Below are 17,868 nucleotides of genomic sequence, written 5' to 3'. Positions count from 1 at the left end.
GCAACCACCTTGCTGGGGTTAATTAAACTTTTTTTTTTTTTTTTTTGAAAAAGCTTTAATGTTTATACACCTTATGGTCATCAGGTATTTTCTGTTTAGCACTCATCACATTTCCTTCCCCTTTGACTGAATAGAGTAAAAAAAAAAGTTTTAACAACTTTTATTTGTTTGATAACTTGTGTTTAGTGAGAACATGAAGAACTTTTGAAATCTGGGATATAAACTGATTACTGAAATGTCACCATCCTTCAAGGTCAAGATATCTTTAATATCTCCAAGTCAGCAAAAAATGCCTTCACCAGCACCTTCCTTTCTACCAAACTGCAGTCAAATTGTCTTTTAGGTAATAGGGATAAAAATACAAACCTAAGACTGTACAGAAAATGAATGTTGCAGCTAGTGGAGGCCATTCTTTCTGCCACAAGCAGGACTTTTGTGGCTGTAACACCCTGCATGTCAAGTTGCAGCTCGTCTCTCGCCGTTTTCTTCCTCTTCTGTGCCTCACCTTGACCTGAAAATTGCTTCTCTTATTAAGGATGTCCCAGTTCCATCCAAACCACTGGCTTCAGGTCCACATAATGGCATTTTTGTGCTATTAGAATCACCCCTAACTCTGTTGACACATCCCTATCTGAACTGGGGGGGAAAAGTTCAATATCACCTGCGGGGTATGTTATCTGATGTGACTACTACTTGCTTTACTCCAGATAGGCTGGAGTTCAGAGGTTTGCTCAATGTCACTGCTTGGCCTCATGGCACACAGGGTACTTTTCTCATTGATCAAACATTTGCCTATTCTTTATTGTACTTGTGGTATGTAGTAAGCTAAATTAATCTATCTCACTAATGTCATGAAAAGCTGAATACTATATGACTCCAAATCACTTTAGTGGACCAAACATCTTGATTAGGGCATCCCAAATGTTTCCAGCCGTTTCCTTTATTCTGGGACTTAAATATATATTTTAATTAATTTATTGTTTTCCCACATGGTCGTTCTTGCATGACATAAGAGAGGGAGACTCAAAGAGTTCCCTCCCTTAGTTTTCCAGCAGATTCTTAGCCTTTTGGGATGGTTGAGCACAAATCTTGAAGTTACATTGGTTTGATCTGAAAACTCTTCAAATCATGAAACATTGTTGAAGTTGGCCAGCAAAACACAATACATTAAAGGGCTGTTTTGCGATGCTTTTTGTTTTGGCAAAAAAGTCTCAGATGTCTGTTAAAAAAAATTAAAAAAATCTATATTGAAGCCTTCTGACATTAAAACAAGACGAAGTTTGAAGATTATAGGGCCAGATTAAAAATCCTGATCCAAGATAGGGGGGTTATTGTTTGGTTTGGTGTGTATTTATCTGTGGATTCTATTAAATAATCAATGAGTTGAACAAAAGTTATGTAGTAAGTCAAAGAAGGTGCAATTTACATTAATCAATGTAAAAAAAAGAAAATATTCATAAATTGAGATTTTTTTTCAATTTTTGCTAAGGAAAACATATTTACATTTTCAGTTTACTTTTTCTGCTCTTATTCAGCGACTTTTTCAGTTGAAAATTCATGTATACTGTTTAAAATACAAAACCATATATATATATATATATATATATATATATATATATATATATATACACACAACTGTTTAAATGAGATGTTATTGATTACATGCAGGAAGAGCTACTTTTCAAAGTATATTCAGTTTTTAAAGATCCATTTGGTTCTGGCGTCATAAAAGCATTAGGCATTTCTCAACTCTCAATTTCTCATTGATTCATGTTTACAGCGGTAACAAAACAAAAGGTCACACTAACTCCTCTTATGTATTTCATAATGGGTTAAAGACAATGAATTGGTACGTAATTATACTGTTTTCATTGAGGTCGCTGAGGTGAGGAACAAAGAGCCAGAGAAGAACATTAAAAATGCCACCCTCTGGAGGCCTGGGCGAGGCAGCTGAGAGAGGATAATGTTACGGAGACGAATCGAAAGAAAACATATGAAACATTAATGGGAAGAGAACAGAGACCCCCCCCCCCCCCCACTTCCCACCTTACTCCCCCACCCCTCCCCGATCCAGAGCAGCAGATTATCTACAGCAGCTACACAAAAATAATGAAACACGGGGTCGGGAGCAAAACAAGGGAGTGCATGGAAGAGGAAACAAGCCTGTAAACCTTGTTAAGAGAAATCTTACCATCCAGAAACAGCAAAATAATTACATCCATGGGATTGCAAATTGCAGAAAGCAAATTTTAAGAAACTAAACAGCATGGCGGAGGAGGAAGAGCAGAAGAAACACTTGAAATTATTTCAGTATGTTCCGGCCAAGAGGCGCCCCGAAGGTCACATGAAAGGCAGGCAGAAAAGCGAGATGACAAAATCTTTGTGCTTCACAGCATTCTGTAAGCCAGTCCCCTTTACAAGCACCACAGGGACTGTGGCAACCTGACAGCAGGAGTTTGACTCAACCCGGCCACACTTCCACACCCCAACAACAATGTCAGGCAAAACCGCAAAGTCTCAACCACTAAAACTAAAGTTACAGCCAAGCAAAATGCTATTTCAGGGTGATCCCTAGATCGTAAAAGCCAGTTTGCGTGAGTTTCGAGACACTTTTGATTCAGTCAGGTCACCTTGAAACAAAAAATCTTATTAGATCAAATAAGCTCTTGGCTTGCATATTAACAACTTTCTCAGGCGGCAGAGTACATAAAAATCTCTAAAACATGACCTGTGGATGATAATGTCAGGCAATCACTGTTCCCTCGCACACATCGCGTTTACTTAAGGTAATTGAAGGTGTTACGTTCTCATGCAACCTCAAATACGCACAGTAGATTTCATGCAGGTCAGTCTCCGTCGACGTCACATTCAGAACGGCAAATGACAGTGATGTTTATACGACTCAGTGGATTCACAGAATGTATGCAGAGTCCATATTCATACAACTGGACAAGCCATCAGCTCATGTCCTTCTCTGCTCCGGTCATGTCACAGACAGCCTGGGCTTCAAAATGGCCACCAGTGCATGTTCTTATGGAATATTCAGAATATTTGTTTTGATTGTCAGGAAAGTGCTGTGTCGATTTTTTTTTTTTTCTGAAGCAGCATGGTTTGATCCTTGGGGAGTTCACCAAAGTGTCAACATAATAGGAACGTCAGCCCAACAAATGAAATCGATAGAAGGCATAGTGTTACTACGGGGTAAAGTCCTGCATGAGAAGCCCTGAATCGATTGCTTTAAACAAATCCAATAGTGTGTAGGATACAGTACTTACTTTGAAAATTTCACTTTTGATGCTAGCGGATCTCTGTGGGATAGAGAGTGAGCAGCGGTCAAACCCTTTGGTCACAGAGCGCCTCCACATAACAGAAACATATTGACTTGCACTAATATGAGCACAAATCAATAAGGAAGAACATGATGCTTACAGAGGGCGTAAACATTGCTGCAAAAGAAGCCAAGCCAATTCCATCATAAATCACAAAACACTGGCTTGGTGAAATACCGGGTTACTTAATGATTGTGCAGGTCTGTAATCAAGAAAGATCCAGGATGTTGCAACACAGTAAATGAATAAGATTACACAGATCATGGAAAACAAAAATTAATAAAAAGAAAAAAAGGTAAAGCTCAGTAAGACTGCGCATCTTTAACAATCCCTACACAATAATTGAATTCATATATTTGAAGTATAAATACAACATAATGCTACATAAAGCATCAGTCCCAAACATTCCATACTTCGACTTTTTGGGATTTGTTGATATCATCCAATAAGGTTTGTCATGATCACAAAATATGCTTCTCCTTAAATAAAGCCAATAAATTAGGAATATACCAGTACTGACATGAAGCACTGCATATGAAATACCAGATGGATATTTCCCTCACATCGTCTTTCCAAAACAATAAAGGCAGATGTAGTCAGTGTCACGATGATCTTATCAGCCATCAAATTCATTTGACACTTCAAATACAAGCAAAGTTACTGGCAGCTGTCGACATGCTAAGGAATGAAGCACAGCATCCTCAGTTGTTTTTAGTTTTAAATCTGCATATCAACAGTACATCAGAGCTACCGTGCCCCACGATGCCTTTAAACACGCCGAGTCAACTGTTACAGAATTAATGCAAATGCAGGAAAAAGCCTGTGTCTAGTTTAGTTACATAACCATTCATTATTTTTTGTAATTGGTCTTGCAGTTTAATTTGGGACTACCGTTTCATTGGATTTTTTGCAGGGTTTTTCTTTTTTTCTTTCTTTTAAGCCAGTTAATTACAGTTTGTAAGGATGGGAAACGAAAAAGCAAATTAAACAAGTATCCAGATCCAGTGTATGCAGCATGGATACATTCACTTCACTGCTCAATGCTCGTCACAAAAGACAGCCTGCAGTTGTCAGGACCCATCTTGCGATCTGCAAACTACAATATAAGAACTGAACTCAATCTTCAAATCAGACAAATTTTTTTTTTATATTATAAATATTTTAATCTCACAAAGACATTCTACCAAGATAAATAAAAGTTCTAATAAAAAAAGACGGTTGCTTAAACACTAAGTTTAAGCAACCGTTTAAGCAAATAGTGATGCTTTAAAATACCTTTGTAGCCGTTCCTCTCTGATAGGGCTTTAATGTTTTAAAGACGTTCCCAATTTGCTTTTGGTTCACACTTACGTCTTATACTGCATCCTCAACTACATGAAAACCATACATTTTCTCTCAGTGAGAACGGGTAAAGCTCGAACCAGCCATGAAAATTGGGTATTTTCATTGTGGACCTCAAGCACGTCCCCAGGAACAATTAGTGCACAGATTGGTGACCTCTCATGTGTTGATAATTTTCATATACAAAATACACATGCCCACTAACGGCTCCATTTCTACTTTCTCTCTCTCCAGAATGATGCAAAGTGAACAAATTGTTTTGTCTGTTGCGACAAGAATCAAGAAATCTCAAAATTAAGTTTTACAAAACGCAATCGTTTACAGGCAGCACTCGGTATTCCACTAACAGCAGCTTCGTTGATGTCCCCCTTCACTTTTTTTATTGAACAAAAGCCCTGCATGGCCTTGTGAATTTTGATGAGTCACTGACAAAGACCAGCATCGTTTTGCTGGATTTGCAGCTCCGATCTGCGCTTAGTTACCTGGTCTAACATATGACTCCTCAAGGTTATTTTCTATCCTACGCCAAGAAACAGTTCAGCAAGTTAGCCATGAGCAGAAAAAAAAGCCGCGGAAAAAAAAAAATCTGATAAAATATAAAAATATATTAAGGCAAAGCGACATGGCCGCAGAGCTTCTGAAGTTTGGTCACATTTGCTGCCATTTAAAGCAAAAAGAATAAGACAGAAACAATAGTAAGAGGGCACAGACGCAGAATTGGATCAAAGCATATTTGACCTTGAAGCAGCTGTACAAGGTTCGACTCCTGACCTCGACCATTAGTTCATGTCTTCCTTCTTCCCTCCCTGTTTGTCAACCGACTAAAAAAAAAGCTGCAGGCCTCGTATATCTATAAAAAAAAAAGCAAGTATAGAATAGAAGTTCTTGAGTACCTTTAGAGGGTATAAAAGATGAAACCGGAGTGCACGAGGGGTCTTTGATTAGCAATCCTTCGATTAAGACAAACATTCTGTGTTCCATTAATGGTGCAAAGCAGATGTGCACTGAAATGACATGAAAGCCAAGGACAGGCATCACAGCATTTTTCTTCTACTTGAAAACCTATCCCCTCGTCCTCCTCAATTTCACCAGCCAATTTTCGTGCTCACACCCATTTGATAAACTACGGCGCTGCCTTTAATGTCAGTTTGGGTGAAACAGTAACTTCTTAGTCACTTATTTAGACTTGTATGTCGCACTAAATCAAATCTAGTCTTGAAGATCTACCACCAAATTCCGCATGCAACATGCATCCTTTCCCCAGCACACCTGAATCAAAATGGCTGAAATTCCTCATCAGCCAGTCATTCAACTCTGCAAAGCTCTGCTAATGAGGCATTCATTTAAGGGCACCCCTGCACTTTATGCAACTGTGGTGCACTGGCTCAGCAGAAAGCATCCAGTGCAAAAAGCAAAACAATGAAATGACTCGAGAAACTGGCTGGTGAATCCGACAGTTTTCATTTTGTATGGGTCACACTGGCGCCCTTTTGGTTGAAAATATAAAAGAGAAAAAACCTTTTCCCATTAGGGAAAGGCACTACACGCAAGATCTACTACATCACATTCAATATACGCTCTTTGTTGTGGATGCAGTTGCTGAGAACAAAAACTCAAAGTTAGTTTTTTTTTTATGTTTGTTTTTTGCAATTGTTTCAAAAGGAGTTGCAGGAATAGTTAGAAGATGCCAGAAGCAATTTAACAGGAAGTCATATGTTCTACAGTATATCAACACTTGCATATTGAGACAAACTGCTGGTTTAGTAATGTTTACTATGCTAATTATAAATAAAAAATATGATAGACGTTCGGTTAACTCAAGCTGTTCATTTTCCAATTCAAAATATACTGCTGTTCCACAAACTTTGAATTATATCATGCTAAAGCCCTAAAATAAAGTCATGATTACTATAACAAAGAGAGCAAGCAAGAAAAAATAAAAGCTAGTACATCACAGTTTTAATAACACTGATAATAAAGTGAATCTTACTTACAAAATTTCTCAAAAAAGAAAAAAAGTGCTGGTGCCAACATTCTACGATTTTGCTAACAAATTCAAATACAATATTGTTCACAGGGAACCTTGTATGCATCCATATTAAAGAGACAGCATCTTGACCGATGTGGTCGGGAGTATTTTCTGCTTTAACACCAGAAATTGTTCCCATTCTGTAGTCCAGTCAGGGAGCTCACAGCTCAGTGAGGTTTTCTTGTAACTGCAGGGGGAAAAAAAAAAAAAAAAAAAAGCTTGAACGGGAGCACAGATACTGAGTGAATCAGAAGGAAGATTAATGATAAAGATATGTCACAGTCAATCCTTGCTGCAGCAAGAAGCAGCACAGGGCTACTATCAGACGCAGCAGTTATTGCTGAATCCTGTGTGCGTCCAGAGATAAGTCTGCAAACACGTTTCCGCCAACATCTCTGTGCATGTGCAGCCCGCATTATTTGCGTGCAAATTCATTAACGCTTGTGCAACTCATCCACTGATGTTCTCCACATAAAGACAAACTGATGTTCTGTCTACCAGCTCTGAAATAATATCCGCGTGAGTAAGAATGTGTGTTGCCCTCATTTGGGTGTGTGAGAGGTATGATGTCTTGAGTCTGTCGATGAGATAATCGGAAAAGCGCACAGACTGACAATTTGATCTATTGATCTGCATGTCTTCCACTGCCTGGGCGCCTCTGAGTTATGGTGCTGTCATTTCCTCTGACCACCACCAATAAGAAGGGGAATCAGCAATATTGTCACACACAGCTGTAGAGCCCCCCCAAAAACCCTACACATCCATGTTAAAATGCTAAAAACATTCATGTCTCCGACCAAAACCATGAACATTATGCAAGTTCCTCCAAGAGAAAAATAAAGCATAGTCTTTTTTTTTCCAATCACCATCTGCAGAAAACGGATAATTCCCCATTTTTCGTAAACTGATGAAATTTATTAAAGGTCTTAAAAAATATTCAATGAGAAGCTTTAATCTGCAAACAACAGGATTACAGAACCAAGGATAGGCAGAAGCTGGTTTAAGATGATTTTGAATTTTAAAAAAATGCCAGTTTTATGGTTTTTACATCAAAAGTATCATATGCAAAAAGCAGAATATTACCACATGTGCTGCTCTGCTCCTTATAGATTAACACTGGGAATCTGACACCAACTTCCCAAACGCCAGTGCTCAGTGAGAGACCTCAAACTCTAAGTCTAAGCTAACTTCATATATTTTGGCACAACTGACCTTTGATACTTAATGAAAAGGCTCCAGGAAGAGTGAGCGAGTTAGTTTCCACATGCCTCCCTGTCTCTGAACAAAAACAAATAACTCATACTGTTTGCAAATATCAAATGAACATTTAAGGCTTTAAATATAAGCTGCTAAATTGTGATGTTACTGAACTCTTCTTCTGACCCCACTTAAAAGGGGTAAATTTGCTCAATAGTGACACCAACTGTTAAAACAGGAGAAGCACAAGTAGTGCATCTGAAGCGCTAGTCTGAACAACTCCACTATCTAGACTTCCTAATTCAATTATCCTAGGGCCAAAATTTTAGCATTATAAGTTTGAACCCAAAAATGAAGACACAAAAAGAGCTTGAACTCAGGATTATATATTAATTTTTTTATATATATATAAATTCTGAGTCACTGCTAAAAATTAGCTCATATTTTAATGTCTCATTAAAAACAGAAATGCAAAGTAAAGAAGAGCTTGGCCAGGTAACATGCCAATGATAATTATATTGTAGTTTATCATTTATAAAAAAAACAACTTGGTCAATATGTATTTATCAAAGGCTTGTAGAATTTTTGCTTGTATAGATTTATTTTAAATAATAACCATTTAGTTCTACTGACCTGAAATATCCATTCAATGACAAGAACGGGGCACTACCACAAAGATTCTCCTAGATGCAGAGCTGTGAGAAAATATTTGCTCTCGCAGATATCTTCAGTTTTACTTTGCTGCAGTTAAATGTTTCTATTCAAATACATCTTAAAATTAGATAAAGATGGCTCGAGCAAATGAGAAATACTTTCAAATTATTATTGTCTGACAACATGAAAACTGAAAAAAAGAAAAAAACAAGTTATAGAAAAAACAATGCATGAACTAATTGCATCTCTTTTTTATTAAAAGAACTGTTAGACAAAATGTTAGTGCTTTTTTGTTGCTTTTTGCACAGTTGTAGATTAGCTGATGCTTCCTAAGTAATAAAGTCAGACGTTCCATCAAGCAGGTAATGTATGTTGATAGCTGGCCTTCAATGTTCCTTGTACGCCAGTTACATTTACTTTATTTCACTGATCTGATTAACCTCGCAAGGAATACGGATTCTGTTCTGGTAGTTCTGTTCATTTTGGCCAGAACATAATGGACCAATAAACAAATAGGTTCTATGTTTTTTTCATTATTATTATTATTATTATTATTGTTTTTTGCTACTACACCTTTAAACAGAAATGCCGTAGCCTTGGTATGAAGAACCATTGCTCCTGCTTGGTTTGGTTTTTTTTCCCTTTTTTTTTTACAATTACACAGTTAAATCAGCGCATAGCTAATATGAGGTGACTGCTTGTGCAGCAGAACCTGTTTTCTAAGACTCATGACTTCTTTTCACTGCAGATATATTGTGCTGAAAACAATTGACTCGGCATGCGAGCAAGAGGGAGAGAGTGATAAAGTGTGTGTATGCACTTGGGCATATCTGACTCAGTGCATTACCACACACAGATCAATAAGGATTCTATTCTTGGCCATTAGCTCTAGAAAAAGGGATAGCCTGCCTCCCCAAGACCTCTCATTCCCCCCTCCCCTTCAACCTCTTCCTCCTCCTCTCCATCTTCTCTCAGCCTGAGCTCAAACTCAGGTCGTCTTGCTGACCAGATGTTTTTTCCAGCCGGTTGATGAAGGACAAAGCAAATGCGGAGGCTAGCATCAAACGTGGGACCGTTTCGTGGAGGAGCCACAAAGCCTCCGTTGGCTTTGCGGTGTGAACAGATCAGGCCTCTCCTCAGAGGGTACACGTTGGCTTCTGCTGTAATTCTCAGCTCTCTGCTGCACTGCCAGGCTAAGGCCTCTGATCTGCGCTTCCTGTAAATGCTCCAAAGGGAGAGTGGTGCAACCAAATGTCCGGGAGGTCGCCCAGGCACAGAAATGCACACGAAGCACGGGATTCCCTGGAGGGGACGCAACCAGCCAAAACTACAAAACTATCTAGTAACAAAGCATACAGCAATGCAAGACTTATGAGTCGTGAAGCCTCCATTTCACCCCTTCTTCAATGTCACAGTGGCATCAGATAAAGCGTCAGGGCTGACTAAACATCAGAATAACAGAGGAGGAGGACGAGCATCAATGAGCAGATATACGCCTCCCATTTCACTTTCGTCTGACTGATAAAATTATCTGATCCACATCAGTCCAACGTGAGACATTCCTCCCTTCGTTCGATTTCAAAGCGACCACTTTCCCCAGCAGGATCCCAGCCGAGGATAATCTGAAGGAAGGGGTGCATTTTGATCTCCAAGCTGATTGGTGCCAGACTTCTTGGTTGCAGCCTTTCTTTGCTTATCCCGGGGAAGAATGTAGTAGCATGTAAGAGATAAGCCCTATTAAGTCTATATGCTCCAGTTCCTGCAAATGCACCAGCACGGACATTTCATCGCCTGTCAACTAATACGTGTGAATCTGCTCTGGCTAGGTTACGCTTCTTTTCAGCTGGAACTGTGATTCTGGAGACTGTTCGAGAGAATCTTTGCTATTGATTCTCTCGATTGCGGCACAGGTGAGGACTGAGTCATGAGCACGGCTGCCAGCAGGTAGAAAAGGAGAGACAACAAGGTGGACGGCTCTTCATCACACAGTAATGAGCTGGCAAGGGTAGTTGGACAGGCAGAGGAACACATGGAGGAGCTGTAAAGGTGGCCTCACGCAGGCTCGCTCGCAGGCGTTCTCTGAAGCTATATGACTCCCCGCGGTGTCATTTCATGTCAAGCTGTTGTTGCTTGCTTGTGTAAATGTCCTCATATTGCAAGACAGCGGTGCACTTGTGGCGAGTCGCAGGACATGACGGGACTCAGTCACTTGGATTATGTAACGGACGGTTCAACAGCAGGGTCGGTAGGGAAAAAAGGGCCCCCATAAAGTAGCACTGCAGAGTTGGTATAACTTAACACATTTCATCATGGCCGTGCTACATGATTATCTTAGAGGTATGAGAGGTCTGCAGACTTACAATTCCTCTACCACTGAGGCTCAAAAATGAGGATGCTCTGCAGAGCTGTTCATCCAAAACCCATCAAAAAAACAGGGGCAACACACACACACACACGCGCACACACACACTACTACGCTGAACTTTTCACATTCTGTTTGGTTGTAACCATAAACCTGAGAGTTCTTTACCAGGATGTTATGCGATTACACAACATAAAATGGTGCATCATTTTAAACAGGAGGGAAAATTATGTATGGTTTTGAAAAGTCTTTACCATACTAACCTTTTTTTATAAAAGCAGTTTAGAGCAGTCACAGCTGCTCTAAACGGCTGCACACACATGCAAAAACAGAAATGTGTACAGACTCCTTACAAATAAAACAAAAAGTGTGTGCTATTCATTAGCATATTCCTCTTTTACTTTGCTATCCCTAAATGCAAACCAGAGCAGCCAATTGCTTTCAGAAAGTACCTAATCCACTTAGACTGCGCTTTGTTAGAGAATGTTAGTGGAAAACAACATAGAAACATAGAACACAGCAAGAGAGCCAGTAAAAAGCCATGCAGAAGTTTAAAAGAAAGCATTAGGTTACTAAATTATACTAAATAATCTATCATTTGAAAATGAAAAGAGTATACCACATCAGCAAATCCGAAACTGACAGACCTGGCAAGGAGAGCATCAATCAGAGAAGCAGCCTAGAAACCTGTGATAACTCTGCAGAGATTCACCGCTCAGGTGGGAGAATCTGTCGACAGGACAGCTATTAATCACGCAGTCGGCAAATATGACCTTCGTGGAAGAGCAACAAGTAGAAACCAACTGTTAAAATGAAGCCATAAGAATTCCTACTTAAGGTTTCTCACAAGCCCTCTTAGGACGTGGCAAACAAGTGAAAGAAGATGGTCCGGTTAGATGAAACCAAAATTTAGCTTCTGGGCCTGTAGCACAAAACTCTATGAATGGTAGAAAAGTGACACTACACATCATACTGAAAACATCATTTCCACTGTAAAGTAGTGGTGGTCTGTGAGGATGTTTTTTCTTCAAAGGGGGGCAATGAAGGTGGACAGAACTGATCTAACAACTGGAACCATATCTATTATATCTGTCATTTTTAGCTTTTGAGCTACAAACTGCCCCGTGTTGATCCACCAATTACAATCCTCCACGCTGCGCAAATAAAGCACATCGGTACTTGGTGGTTTCAACATGAAACATTGTGAAAAAAGTTGAAAGGGGCACGAACAAGTGTTAAAACACACCTGGGCTTGGATAAAAATGAGAAAAACCAGGTCAAACTGAAAGGAAAAAAGAAACTAGACCTATAGAAAGTCTGCAAAAACTCATGATGAAGTCACCAGAAAGTCTCACTCCTAAAAGCAAAACGCATAAAAATGAAAGCTTACTCAAGACCTTTGCAGCAGAACTGTCCATCAGCCTCAGACTATGGCAGCTCTGATGTTCGCTCGCTTACCTGCTGCCGCCTCAGGGCACAGACTTCTGCAACAGTTCAAAAGGTAAATGAAAGGATACAATCTGAGAGCTCCACTCTGGGTACCGATGGCCAGGATCTTCTGCACGGGGTCGAAAGCCATCGACGACGGCTGATAGGGGAAGCCATGACGGACAGTCTGGTTTGACAAGCAGGTAGAAGATGGAGACGGAGGAGGGGGGGGGAAAGAAAAGTCAGATTTCATAACAGAAGATATCAATTTGCATTTCACAGCAGGGGTGTTGCTTTGTTGGAGGATGTCACACACCTGATTTCGGTAAACAAATAGCCCAGATGGATGTGGATGGCTGTTATGAAACTGAAGAATTAAGCTTGAAATTGCAAAGATGAGAGAGAACAGGATGAGGAAAAGGAACAAATCATGTTTCTGTTTAGGTTTGTCGTCTGCAAAAGGCTGATATTCTGGCCTCCTTTTCTAATCACAGGCCTATTTTCAGATTTCTTCTCCCTCATTTCTTGTTTTATGTTGTTGTCCTTCCTCTCTCGCCGCCTCCCACATAAAGTCGTGATTACACTGAAGTCCGGAAATAAAATACATCAATAAAGTGCATTTGCTCATGATCTGGTCCCCTTACAGGCCTGTATGACACGGAGGGGAATAAAAAATGTTCCTCGGTTGGTGCATGTGTGACTGTGGTTTTATGGCATCAGTCAGTCATCGGTGGGCCCTTGGATTTGTTTGCTTTGTGGCAGACGGCTAAAGCGTGTTACATAAGGAGGACTCAGTGCAGCAGAGACACCTGCCTCTCTTGCAGAGACGTTGCAGACAGTTCTGGTCTAGGCAGACATGGAAGGTGCGAGAGGGAGTGTGAAGTCTCATTTGAAGATGCTTCAATCAGATGTCTGGCTGTTTTTGTTGGGGGGTTTTTGTAACATGCTTGAACTGCTGTGTCTACAGAAGGTCCTGAGCTGCCTTGTGTTTCATGTATGCTGACATGTTTTTTTTTTTACCTTTAGAGGCAAGGCGTTTTTGATTTTTGTGATACAAACGCAAAAATCATACCGACAGTCGTTCAGTCCCCAAAACAAAAGTGAACAGCGCTTACGTGCCTTCCTGGAACATTCGGATTCTCCAGCATCCCAATTCTGATGCTTGTCAGGAGCAACTCGTCAACACAGCCGATCTCGTGTATATTGAGGAGAGACTCAATAAATTGATATATTGTTGGAAGATATTTTAGAAATTAAAATTTAAAGATGAAACTTATTTTTATTAGGCAGTGTCTTAAATGCAAAAGGAATGAAATAGTTGCAGTCCATGTCCTGGACACATATGAGCATGGTGGCTCTGAAGCTGTGACTCCAGCAGAGTTCACACCATCTAAACCCTCCACTGAGCTTTGCTGTGGTTATTTCTATAGTTTGTGGGATTTTTTTTTCTACCAGTGTTTCCTTCCACTTAACTTTACATTATGTACAGCAATCTATGAACACACAGCTTCTATAGCAATAACTTTTTTTTTTTAGTCACTGTCCTTGTGTAGGTTGTCAGGAAAGCCAACCATCTTTTTTCATCTAATCTTCATTTTTTTCCAAGGAAATGAACTTCAAGTTTTTATTAACTGTAACCCATGATCATCTAAATGAATAGAAACTAACACCTGGATTAAATAACACTGTGTGTTGTGAATCTACAATGTGATATTTTCTCTTTTTTATTGAAAAATTATTGAAAATAATTAGCTAGCTAAATTATGCTCTAATTTATTCTGTTGCATCTTTACATTTAAAGGTCATATTTTGCAACAATCCTAATTCAGAAACACAAAAACTACTACCTGCATCAAAATACTTTTCTGGTCTCCTTTCTTTCTCCTAGGTGATACAGTCCTTAGGGAAACAAACATCTGAATTGGTAAAAAAAAATTCAAGTAAACAAATAAAAAAATAAAACAGATCACAAAATCTGAATCACAAAAAGTCTGGTCTCTGCATCTTGTTTGCATTATTATTTCAGTCAGTCTTTATAAGTCTAAACTTGATTTCTGCAGAAACGTCACCACCCCAACTCTGATTCCGTGTTCAACACAGCTCCCCGTGTACTGGAGACGCATGAAAACAGTCATGGCAAATCACAAGTTTAAAAGTAATCTGGAATTGAGTCTTTAGCAACCACGCAGGTCAGAAGTGTGGGGAGGGGGGAATCGATACCCAGCACACAGTGTGGTTTATTAAAACTCCACACCTCATCATTAAAGCACAACTGGGGAAATGCCAAATTAACTTTGCAGTGGGCTGAGATGTAGCATGCACTGCATGAAAATTGCATGAGTGTTTAATTATCCCCTCTGTTGTTACTCTGTGCAGTCTAGATGGAGAGATGCAGACATTTTTCTTTTCTTTTTTTTTCATTATTTACTACAAACAGGCTCCCAGTCACTTGAGGCAACATCACTCCCTGCAGGACAGAGAGCCTGCATGTTTTTTTATGTGTGAAGAGTGGAGATGTGAGCATTTGGGGAGCGGGGGTGAGAGGAGGGGGGGGGGGTGACGTGAAAGGAAAGACACATACACATGATAAGCGTTTCGCTAATCCAAACCCATCAGATTATGCAAGAAAGGATCAGTTGTGCCCAGCCCCTTGATATGACAGTTCAGACCATGCACACACACAGCAAACTCTGACATTTTGCACATAGTGTACCGACGCATGTCACCATACAGTGACCAGATGACTGGGAACAGGTCCAAAAATGCAACCAAACTGAAACCGTTTCGAGCGCACAGTCACTTGACCGTAAGATTTGCCTCTCAATGCATGTTTTACAAACTAAAATGCAATCAGTGATCGGTTTAAAGATCCTCTCCGTGTCTCTTTAAAAAAATAAATAAATAAATAAAAACCTGGAAATAGTTGAGATGAAGATTTGAAAAGAACAAAGGCTCTCCTAATAATTATATAATTCTTTGCAGCTTTCCCGCATCGTGTGCATCCTGGAATGGGATGAGAGCAAGCCAAACAAAAAAACATAAATAACTAAAACGGCGCGCGCACAGACAGGATGGCTTAGCTGGGGTCCCAACGAGCTGATAAGAATCAGAAGTCTCCCCCACCTTGCAGAGCTGGAAATGCTCGGACTGGAGCGTCTCCTGGATCAGGTTGTTCTCCTGGGGCCCTACTTGGACAGACGGCGTGGAGGAGGAGGAAGAGGAGGAGGACACCTCTTTCAAGCCGTCCAGCACCTTCCTGATGTTAAACTTCTTCATCTTCTCGCCGCGCAGCTCAGATTTGAAATCACCGGCAAACGGGGGGCGGGAGGGAAAAAAAAAAAAAAAAAAGGAAGGAAGGAAGAAAGATGAGTGCAGCCCACTTTCTTCCCCACGAGCACGCACACACAGACACGCGCACGCGCGCTCTCTGTCTCCCCTGATCTTGTCCCGCGAGCGTCACATCTTAGTGCCTCTCCTTTAGCGCAGTGTCCATGTTGGGAAGGCTCCGGCGCGCGCCGCACAGGTCGCCTCTCTGAGGGGGGAAAACGTGGAGGCTGGCGTATAATTTGCTCGAATCCGTGCTCGCTGCGTCTCCCCTCTCTACCGCCACTGCGTCTCGGCTTCACTCCCCGCCCCTCTCGGACTGTGTGCGCCCGCGTTTGCTCAGCCAAGGCGGAAACGCGGCGCAGCGGTGGAGAAGCTTCTGCTTTTGCGCATGTCTGACAGAATGGAGGTTTCAACTAAAATCCTGCCACCTTTCCAGACCGTGCCCTCCCTCTCTCATTTTTTTTTTTTCCCCCATCTGCCTCCAGCGACAACGCCCCCCTCCCTGCCTCACTCCCTCCGCCCCCTTTTCGCGGCCACGTTGTGGAGTTTTGCTCCGCTGCACCTGGTGATGCGGGGATGCTACAGCTTTGTGAGTATCCTGCGTGGGGAAAGGCAAGCAAACAAACCGCTGCTTCTGCAACATTCTTTTCCACTGCACCCAGGTCCTGTCATCTGGTATGGAAGACTGTCCATGGAAACACTAGGAAGCAGTGGTGATGGTGCTCACTTTGTAAAGTTAACGTGACTAAAATGATGATCAAAAAGTTACTTTATTTGATTGATGATACAGAGAGTGATACATTTTGAAGTAGAGATTTTAGAAAATCTGAATAGTACATAAGACCAACATCTCCTTTATTTGCACACCATTTTCTACCATGTTTTCCTGTCCTCTCGACTTTCCATTCATATACATGAAACCACTGAAGATGTTGGCAACAACATAAAATTTCTGTTAAAAATCATTCTTGACTGGTTTTAATTTCTGAGAAACTTGGGTTTTTGTTTACTGGTAAAATTAAAAGAAAGAAAGCATTTACAATGTCACTCTACACAATTAATCTCTAATAGTTTTACACTGTAAGTTGAAATGCTAAAGGAAATGTGGCTTATGAGACTAAGTATTAAGATTACTTGTCAGGAGAAATTAAGCTAACTTGAGCACTTTTATTTTATTTTTTTTTTACAACTTGTACTTTTAAATTGTGCCTGATCACAAGTTCAGTTTCCTAGTTTTAGAGAGAACACAGTAGCAGCATTCTGAATCAGTTGCAGCAGTCTAACTTTTTGGGGAGACCTGTGAAGACACTGTTTCAGTAATCAACTTTATAATCATTGCCTATGGTCAACAAATTGACGAGTTTCTCAAACTCTTGCTGAGATGTCATCGTACTTTAGTGCTGGAAAAGTTCTTCAGGTGATAGAAGACCAACTTTATAACTGTCTTCTTGTGTCTCTGAAGGGTCAGGCTTTAGTCCATTATTACACCAAGATTCTGGTTCTGATTGTTCGGTAGTTTTTAGCTGTAAAAGCTGAAGCTGTGTACTGACTCTTAATTTCCCTCTTTTGTTTTAAGCATCTGCTTTCTTTAATCTATGCAAGTGTTCATTGTATTACAGCTGTGTATCATCTGCATACGTATGGTAGCTATTACTTGTTATAATCTGAGCTGGCAGGAGGCTGTAGATATCAGTGAAAAGGGGCCCCAGGATGGGGTACCCTGCATGTTTCAAAGTAGATGGTGAAATACAAAATCCACTGCTTCTGACACAAACTGAGACTTTGTACTGAAAAATGAAAGGTAAAAAAAAAAAACAGAGCACAGCCACACATGTTCTTACATGAAAACAACTGTATGCTCATAACCCACCACCATGAGTCTCCTTGGCATTAACTGCATATTTTGTCCCCTTTTTACTACCACAATAAAAGGTTTTGTAAATCACAAACCTTAGTTACCAGCTTCAACCATCACCTGTGCCCACCGCTGGTGGGCGGGCTCAGAGGCATACTAAACCAGAGCAGAAAACCACGCCAAAGACCACCGTTATTTTTTCCCCCAAGATAAATTAACATGTTTCCTGTTTTCATGCTGCTGTTTTAAGTGTGGGCACAATTGCAATGTTCAGTCAATGAGCTTGGCAATTTTGTTAAAGCAAACAGAATAATGCATTAGGATTCTGGCAGAAAGCATCCGGTTG

General features: G+C 40.4%; 1 protein-coding gene across 5 annotated transcripts in view; it reads right to left on the bottom strand.

The window, feature by feature from the left end:
* The window catches only part of stxbp5a (syntaxin binding protein 5a (tomosyn)), a 102,197-nt gene extending 86,048 nt beyond the window's left edge, over window positions 1–16,149 (bottom strand). For 3 of the 5 annotated variants that reach the window (XR_014085612.1, XM_081602525.1, XM_081602526.1), the window contains exons 1-2: window positions 15,464–16,149; window positions 12,430–12,527 (exon numbers count right to left, since the gene is read on the bottom strand). Coding sequence is in view for 4 of the 5 variants with exons in the window: in XM_081602525.1 (XP_081458651.1) it covers window positions 12,430–12,527; window positions 15,464–15,616 (251 nt within the window). In the remaining variant the exon portion in view is untranslated. The remainder of the gene's footprint in view (window positions 1–12,429; window positions 12,528–15,463) is intronic. The other 2 variants (XM_017302183.2, XM_008397743.3) reach the window with 1 other exon arrangement.
* Between the last annotated feature and the right edge of the window lie 1,719 nt (window positions 16,150–17,868).

The sequence above is a fragment of the Poecilia reticulata genome, chromosome 21 (assembly GCF_904066995.2).
Source record: "Poecilia reticulata chromosome 21, P_reticulata-male-v2, whole genome shotgun sequence".
Lineage (NCBI taxonomy): Eukaryota > Metazoa > Chordata > Actinopteri > Cyprinodontiformes > Poeciliidae > Poecilia > Poecilia reticulata.
The sequence above is the reverse complement of the archived record's forward strand: the minus strand, read 5'-3'. Positions and strand labels throughout refer to the sequence as shown.